The 8,744-nt window shown below is 57.0% G+C and overlaps 1 protein-coding gene across 1 annotated transcript in view; it reads right to left on the minus strand.

The window, feature by feature from the left end:
* Positions 1-5,672, minus strand: part of GPATCH4 (G-patch domain containing 4) — a 6,662-nt gene extending 990 nt beyond the window's left edge. The window contains exons 1-8 of the mRNA XM_077764074.1: positions 5,613-5,672; positions 3,518-3,656; positions 3,009-3,082; positions 2,828-2,920; positions 2,643-2,729; positions 1,010-1,101; positions 712-762; positions 3-438 (exon numbers count right to left, since the gene is read on the minus strand). Of these exons, the coding sequence (XP_077620200.1) occupies positions 3-438; positions 712-762; positions 1,010-1,101; positions 2,643-2,729; positions 2,828-2,920; positions 3,009-3,082; positions 3,518-3,596 (912 nt within the window). The 5' untranslated portion in view covers positions 3,597-3,656; positions 5,613-5,672. The remainder of the gene's footprint in view (positions 1-2; positions 439-711; positions 763-1,009; positions 1,102-2,642; positions 2,730-2,827; positions 2,921-3,008; positions 3,083-3,517; positions 3,657-5,612) is intronic.
* Between the last annotated feature and the right edge of the window lie 3,072 nt (positions 5,673-8,744).

The following is an 8,744-nucleotide window of genomic DNA, read 5'->3' on the forward strand; positions in this document are numbered from 1 at the left end:
GCCTCCCGCCCGCCAGAGACCCCCTCCTTCTCTGCACGGTGCCGCCGCTTCTCCCTTTTCCTGGGGGGCCCATCAGTGTGCTCCCCGCTCCCCCCCTCTCCAGGCCCCCTTGCCCCCCCAGCCTCTCCGTCCCCGCTCCCGACAGCTGTGCCTTCCCTCTCCTCTGCAGCCGCTTCCTGCTGCCTTTTCTTCTTCCTGCCTCTCCCGAGGCGCCGGCCTGGGTCCTCTGGGCACCTCTCTCCGGCCTTCCCGTCGGCTGCTGCCGCTTCTTCCTGCTCTTCCTGCTTCCTTTTCTTTTTCTTCTTCTTGCGGGGCTTGCTCTCGGGCTGTAGTTGAGGGGCCCCGGGGTCCCGGCCTTTGAGCTGAGCCAAGAAGGCCTGCTCCTGGGCCTCCAGCCGAGCAAGCTTGGCCTTCATGGTGATCCCAAGCCGAGCAGCCCTGGGACAGACGGGGCGCGGGTCAGGGTGGGGTACAGGGGAGGCAAGCCCAAGGGGAGGGGCTGCCCCCCTCTCCCGTTTTGATATTTACTTTGGAGCCCAACGTGGGGCTCGATCTCACGGACCATGAGATCATGACCTTTGCCACAATGAAGACGCCTGACTGAACCCCGCAGGCACCGCGCAGCTGCCTGTTCCCGGCAGCCGGAACCCTTCCCCCGGGTGCTCTCGATGGGGAGGAAAGCAGGGAGCCCAGGGAGCGAACGCGACTCACTTGTGTGCCGTCCGCCCCTCGCAGGCCTGGAGCAGCATCTCATCGGTCAGGCTGTTGGGGGGGGGGGGGGATCAGGAGGCACACATCACTCGCAGAAAGGCCTGGCCTCTCCCAGCCTCTCAACACCCGTCCACACTGAGCTCCTGCTCAGGGCCTGGCACGTTCCAGGGTGGGCGAGGCAGAGCCCAGCACGACACGGTTCCACCGGAGCGGCCCACTCAGGCACGAGGCCCGGGGTTTCCTGAGATTCAAAGGCCTTCCGCCCCGCACGCCCCCCACCACTAAAATGAGCTCTCACATCTCTGGAGGCTTGGGCCCCTGGCTGTCGCCTCCACTGCGCCTCTCCAAGTCCTCGTTTGGCTGCTCCCCGCTTGACGTCAGCGTGGCCGTCTAGAAGGAGCGATGGGGGGGGGGCAGAGCCCACTCAACACCACTGCCAATCCCTCTTCCCTCCTGGACCCCTGCCCCCCACAGGAATTGGCAGCCGTAGGCACAAATCTGCCAGTGCCCAGCACAGCTCCCTCAGGCCCCCGGAGGCTTGCGAGCTGCAGGGGTGGGGGCCACAGCTGCAGGGGTGGGGGCCCGTGGGGGGCAGAAGACGGGAGGAGGGAGAGCTCCGGACCAGTGGGTCCTCGTGGTGCTGACCGGCCGTAGACAGTGCTTCTCGCCCCTCCCCCACACCCACACCCAGGCCTTTATGGAAGCGGACTGAAAACGCACTGAGGGCCAGGGGCTGGGGTCCCGGGTGGAATGGGACCGAGAGGGGTCCGGCCCACATGGAGCCTACGTGTGGGGCGAAGGCAGGAAGGCGGAACACGGGCCGTCGTGACCAAAGTGCTGCCTGTGCTGGAGGAGGCACCCGAGCCGACTTCGGGGTCTGGGGAGGCTGCGGGCACTTGGGGAGCTCCGGGGGATGCCCCAAGGCCGCCAGGAAAAGGGGGAAGCGCTGCAGGCGGCGGAGGGAGCGTGCGCAAAGCCTTGAGGCCGAAAGAAGATGGTACCTTCCGGAGAAGCGCTTCCCTCAGGCTAACTGTGCAGAGGTCCCGACGGGGTGGGGGCAGGCCCAGGCTGCAGGGCCACATGAGCCAGTGTGACCCGTCAGGACTGTCCCAGCTCAGGGACGAGCCAGAGCCCCAGGGAACCCTGCTCTGCGGCACTGAACTAACGGGGTGGGGAGTCCGCGTGAGGCGGTGGACGAGACCCGGCAGCAGGACGACGGCCACAGCCATGAGGACACACGGGAAAGGGCTGCTACATGACACACAGAGCCCTTCGTCCCTTCAGTCAGTGCGCTGGGAAGTGGGAGTCTGTGGGGCGCCGGGGGGCTCAGTCAGTTAAGCCTCCGACTTCCGCTCAGGTCATGATCTCGCAGTTTGTGGGTGCGAGCCCTGCATCGGGCTCTGTGCTGACAGCTCAGAGCCTGGAGCTGCTTCGGATTCTGTGTCTCCCTCTCTCTCTGACCCTCCCCTGCTCACGCTGTCTCTCGCTCTCATAAATAAATAAAACATTAAAAAAAAAATTAAAATGTAACACTTTAAAAAAAAAAAAGAAAGAAAAGAAAGCGGGAGTCTGAAGACCTGGGCTTTAGTGTACAAGCCGCCTGCCCGCTCTGGGCCACAGAGGCTGGGTCAGATCATCTCTCAGGTCCCCGTGGATTCGGAGTCTCTGCACTGGACGTCCCCTCTCGCCTGGCTCCGGCCGCGCCTGTGTCCCCCTCCCTCCAGCGCCGCCCTCGGCAATGATGGTACCTGTGGTACCTGCAGGCCTCAGTCCCGGCCGAGGGTCCGGGCAGTCTGAGCAAGCAGCGGCAAGGCCGGTCACCGAATCTGACGTTAGGACGGTCCCAACACAGGTAAGGCAGAGCAAGTGCTCAGGGCCCGGGGAGCCCGGGGAGGGGAAGGACGGGCCCGCTCCCACCCGGCCCCCAATACCTTCACAAACTTCCGATACAGCAAGCTGGGCTTGGGACCATCATGTCGGGGCGTCTCCTTAGAAAGACGCCTTATCCGGACTCCATCCTGGGGGAGGGATCAGTGAGTGGGTGGCGTGGGCGCCCCCTCACCCCCACGCCTCCCAGACCCGCAAGGGCCACACGGCCACCTGTTCGCACTCATACCTGCCCAGTTTCCACCACCAAGCTGGACGCAGTCTTGTTGAAGAGCTCGGCCCACCAGTGGTCTGTGAACTCCTTGGCAGGGTCGTGTCCCACCTGCCAGAGGAACAAGTGTGAGCTCTGAGGCCCTGTCCCTGCCCCGTCCCCAGGGTCCCCCTCTCCCATCCCCACAGCCAAGTCTTACCCCATGAGTGTCCTGCTTCAGCGTCACCCTGAGGGCCTGGGTGATGCCATTCTCCTTCCGGCCCAGACCTTTGCCTGCAGGACGCGGAGCGACGTGGTTTATTCTGCCGCCTGCCCTGGGCCCCCACCGGGAGGGCCACCCTGCCTCCCACACTGAGCGCTGGGCACACTCCGTCCCTGGCTGACCCCCTCCAGTCCCACTCTTCCTGCCATTTCTGCATGCAGCGTCCCTGCCTGTGCGTTCCTTCGTGCTTCCTTCGGCACAGAGGCCACGCCCTCCCCCTCTCCCAGTCCTCCCCACCACTTCTTTCTCACGGACCCACTGCGAAATTTCTTCCACGCTTCCATTTTCTGGAAAAGCCAGAAATTTTCATCTGTAAATTTCCCTTTAAACTAGCTCTTCCTTCTCCAGATGCACAGATTACAAATGGGTAGCCCCGGATGCCACTGCTCCCCTGGGCGGGTGGGCGGAGAGTTGGGGGCACGTGGAAGGGGCCCCATGGGAGTGACCTTGGGTCCATCCGTGCTTCAGCAGCTGTTCCTCAGCAAACTTCATCCCGCGGCTCTTGATCTCCGGTGTGACCCTCATGGTGAGAGGAGGGGCACCAAGTTCAGGCCCTCACCAGAGCAGTCGACATCATTCTCATCCCTTCAAAAGGAGAAAGGGCCCAAATCAGCAGCAAATCCATCCTGGCTACTCTCATAAAAATTCTTTTCCAAACCGGGGGCAGAGACGGAGGAAGGAGGCCCAGTCTTTAGGGAGTTCCCTGTCTGACCAGAGAGAGATCACCAACACGTTGAAAAGTCAAGGACTGGTGTTAATACCGGAATGTACAGAGCTCACCACACAATTATCTCATTTAAACTTCCCAGCCCAGGAAGAGTACTCTGATTTCGGAAAGGTATTATTCTCCCTACTTTAGAAATGAGGAAATGGGAGGCCTAGGCCGGCTGCGTGACTCACTCCAGGGCACACAGCTGATGCGTGGAGAACGCACAGACATCTTGTCTGCAGAGCCCTGCGCTTCACCACTGCCTGCAACATCTCCCACGGTTTATCACCATGGAAAAACAAAGCTGAGGAGGGGCTTTTACCCTGAGTTATAAGAATACTTGGCAAAGGGGCGCCCCGGGGGGCTCAGTGGGTTGAGGGTCCAACTTCAGCTCAGGCCATGATCTCGCAGTTCATGGGTTCGAGCCCTCATGCGGCTCTGTGCTGACAGCTTGTAGCCTGAAGCCTGATTTGGATTCTGTATCTCCCACTTTTTCTGTCCCTTCCCCGGCTCGCTATCTCTCAAAAAATAAAATAAATATTTAAAAAAAAAAAAAAAGAATGATGACCAGTCTGGTTAGGTATGAAAACAAATTCAGGATGACTTCCGTTTCTGTTCACATTCCTGCCATGAAGGACAATTACCTGAAAACCTGATACCCTGAGAATCCCGAGAGAAAAGCACCGAATGAAGAAATGGCTCTGTCTTGCTTCTTAGATTTGCAAGAAAAGTAAAAATCAAACACTGGAGCTTTAAGACCACCTCAAAACTCTGCCTTCTCCCAGAAGTTCTCTCTGATGTATCAGCCCCTAATTTTAATAACAACATCTAACACTAACGCATTTACCTGATGCCAACGTGCTGCTAATTGCTTTACACAGATTATCTTATTTCATCCTCCCAACAATCCTACTAGGAAGCGTTACCATCATCTGCAAGTGAAGAAATGGCACCGAGGAGTTAAGCTACTGCCCAAATCAGACGGAGGGCAAGTGCTGCATGTAGGACCTCAGGCGTCCCAGAGCCGGTGTTAATCCCCCTGGTCTCTTACTGCTCTTTGTGCTTCACCACAGCCTCTCCCTCGAGGCGGTAGTTCTCTTAGGGAACCAGGATGGACCGCTGGCCGAGAAGCCAAGCGGCACTCAGAGATCGTGGAGGGTCGGAGTTTTATTTCACGCCGGCGGGCTCACAGGAGACAGTCTCTCCAAAAGTCTGAGCCCCGAGCGCAAGCGGGAAGGATAATTTATGGTGTTGTCTCTTTCGTATTCGTGGTAATTTCGCGCGCGGCAAACAGAGCAGGAAGAACCCGGAAGAGGAGTCTCTAAGCTAGGGACTGGAGCTTCTGTGAGTCCCAAGGGCCATCTTACAGGGCCTAACTTTACTTATTTTCCCAACAGTTCAAAACCATACGCCCTAGAAATCGGAGTCGGACTTTGCTCTCCAACCCCAGGGCACTGAACGCGGCGCCCTGACGGAGAATGCGTCCGGTCGGCAGGACACAGGTGAGGGCTGCTCCGGCCGACTGGCCCTGGAGAACTGTGGACAGAAGCCGGTCCCAGGCTGCGCGCCGCAGTCTCCGTGAAGGCTGCGAGCGCGCTTTCACGAACTACCTCCTCTCCGGTCAACCTGCGTTTTCTGGAAAAGTGGCCCCGGCCACTCTCCTGACAGCGGTTCCAAAGGGCCGCTCCCCTTTCCCTGGCCTCCTTCCTCATGAGACCTAAATCCCAGCCCTCCCGCCGCGGTCCCACCGGGTAAAGCTACCCTCCTGCTCCATCTCTGCTCCCGAGCCCGGGCTCCAAGTGCCACCGTTGCGGAGGGCAGCAGCCCCTTACCGTCACCGCGGGGCCCTCTCCGCAGGAACACGTGCCGCCTCCGGCTAGTGCGCCGCCATCTTCCCGGAAGTGCCGTAAGCGGCCCCTCTAGGCTGCCGAAACCATAGAGACAATCACGGGCCCCGGAAGTCCAGGTCCTGGGAGGCTAGGGAGTGTTGCGGAGGCTCATTGGCCAGTATGGTTGCCATGGAAACTCGCCGACGCGCGCCAGCTTCCAGAGGTTCAGGGGTGTTCTCACCGCCAGCCTACAGCCCCGGAGCGGCCCAGGGACGTCTCCTAACTGGCCCTGGGGTCCCGGCACGGACATGGGACAGGAGTCTCCGGGGAGCGCGCGGGGGTCGCCAGGGGGCCTCTCGGGGGCGGTCTCGGCGGGACGAATGCTCAGCTTGCGGGAACAGGCGTTTGGAGGTTTGAGTAGGCTCATCAAACGCTGTGCCAGGACCTGCCCCTTTGGTACTGCTGATGCCCTGACTCGGGGAGCCCCTGGCCTGGCCAGGGTCGTTGACACCGTGAGTGGGGCTGGGGGCACGGAGCAGGACGCGGGCCCCGGCGTCCCGGAACGCGCCAGGCTGGGGGCTCTGCACTTGCCTGGTAAATTTGAGGCTCCACTGAGCACACTTGGCAGTTAGCTCCACGTGGCTAACAAGCAAGAGAAGCTGCACACGCCCCCGTCCGCACCAACTGTACCTGAGCCTCGCCAAGCCCCCTACAGAACTAAAACCTGAAAAAAAGCCCCTCTTTGGCCTCCCTACATCCGTATTTAAGGTAACTTAAGCGTGCACCTCCCCCGGGAACTGCAAGAGAAAAACCGGCATTTCCCCGGAAAGGTTGTCTTAATTGCTCAGTTTGTCACACTCTTCTTCACCACATTTTCCCCGTAAAATTTACTTTTAAAATATGCTACATGTGGGGGCTGGGGGGCCTGGGTGGTTTCCTTGGTTAAACGTTGGACTCTTGGTTTCAGCTCAGGTCATGATGTGACAATTAGTGGGTTCAAGCCCCCATTGGGCTCTGCTGACAGTACAGAGCCTGCTTGGGATTCTCTGTCTCCCCTTCTTCCCCCGCAAAAAAAAAAACATTTTTTTTTAAAAAAAACATGCTTCGTGGAGGGATGCCCGGGTGGCTCAGTCAGTTATGCCTCTGACTTGGGCTCAGGTCATGATCCCACTGTCTGTGGGCTCCAGCCCCGTCTCTGGCTCTGTGCTGACAGCTCAGAGCCTGGAGCCTGCTTTGGAATCTGTCTCCCTCTCTCTCTGCCCCTCCCCCACTTGTGCTCTGTCTCCCTCTCTCGAAAATAAATAAACATTTAAAAAATGCTACATGGGGACATTTGTTTAAACAGTGGATCTCAGTTAATGGAATTCTAGATGCTTGCCTGTGGGGTGTGATTGCTTCGAAGGTACGTTCAGTAAGGGAACCTTCTGTGAATGGGAGTCACTTCTGAGTCCTTTTTCTCTGCCACTCACTGTGGGACCTTGAACAAGTCACTTCTGCTCAAGAGCACCCTTTCCATGGTCTGGATAATTAGAATATTGGACTAGTTAAATCATCTTTACCAACTTGATTTTATTGTGATCTCTCAGGGCCACTGAGAGGAATCCCCAGACCAGGCTTCAATTTCCACTACCTCCTCCTGCATCACGTCTCTCCCCTCTCCCTATCCAATGTCCTGTATCATTGTGGTGATAAAAGAGGCTTGAAAACTCCAGAATGAGGCAACCTCAGGGGCCCTTCCCAGCTCACAATACTCCGTGGGCCAGTCTAAAAACCGAGTGACCCTAATTCTCTGACTCAGGGCTCCTATTCTGGTCTAGGGCCTTGGGCTCCTTGTTCTTCCAGACTCACTTATTCAATAAACATTTATTAAGGGTCTTCTTTTTTTAAATATTTTAGATTACTTTTTAGTTTATTTATTTTGAGAAAGAGAGCATGGGAGGGGCAGAGAGAGAGAGAACGAATCCCAAGCCGGCTCTACACTGCCAGCACAGAACCCAATGCAGGGCTCAAACTCACTAACCTTGAGATCATGCCCTGAGACGAAATCAAGATTTGGATGCTCAACTGACGGAGCCACCCAGGGGCCCCATTAAGGGCCTTCTATAGACCAAGGGCTGGAGGTATAAAAGCGTCCAGCCCTGTCCTGCTGGGCGTCGCATCTTGTTGAGCTATAGCAGGTTGCAGGCATTTATATCACTGAGGCACCAGAGCTCTGGCAAGGTTAGGACGCAGTCCTGGGATGGGGGTGGGGAGTAAGATAGAAGCACCTGCCTGTATTCCGGGCCCCCAGGAGGAGCTTTCCAAAGGAGCCCCTGAACGTGCAGGCCTGGGCCTGGGGAGTGTGTGGGATCGCACGGGAAAGGGGCCTCAGGGAGTACCAAGCTGGGTGGAGTCTCATGCCTCCTCACAAGAGGGGAAATAAAGGCTGTTGGAACAGGAATCCACGAGGACTTATGAGGAAATAATCTGACACGCAGAAATCTCACAGTACATAGAAACAGTACAGTAATGTTAAAACATGGAAATCCAAGGGCCCCAGAGTAGCCAAAACATTCTTGAGAAAGAACGAAGTGGAAGGAATGGTGCTTTGCTGTTTCAAAATTTGCTACAAAGCTACAGTAATCAAGAGAGTGGTTCTGGTATAGGATGGACGGACAGGGCAGTGGGAGAGAATTCAGAGTCCAGGAATAAACCCATACATTTACGGACAATTAATTTGCAACAAGAATGCCAGGACAGGGCACCTGGGGGGCTCAGTCGGCTGAGCGTCCGACTTCGGCTCAGGTCATGATTTCTCAGTCCGTGGGTTCGAGCCCTGTGTCGGCTCAGAGCCTGGAGCCTGCTTCTGGAGCCTGGATTCTGTGTCTCCCTCTCTGTCTCTGCCCCTCCCCAGCTCACTCTCTGTCTCTGTCTCAAAATAAAATAAAGACAAAAAAAAAAAAAAGAATGCTAGGGCAATTCAATGGGGAGAGAATAGTCTTTTCAATAATGGTGAAGAGACAACTGGATAACTAGATGTGAAAGAAAGAAAGAAAGAAAGAAAGAAAGAAAGAAAGAAAGAAAGAAAGAAAGAAAGAAAGAAAGAAAGAAAGAAAGGAAGGAAGGAAGGAAGGAAGGAAGGAAGAAAAAGAAAGG

Source organism: Crocuta crocuta, unplaced genomic scaffold, assembly GCF_008692635.1.
Source record: "Crocuta crocuta isolate KB4526 unplaced genomic scaffold, BGI_CrCroc_1.0 scaffold528, whole genome shotgun sequence".
Lineage (NCBI taxonomy): Eukaryota > Metazoa > Chordata > Mammalia > Carnivora > Hyaenidae > Crocuta > Crocuta crocuta.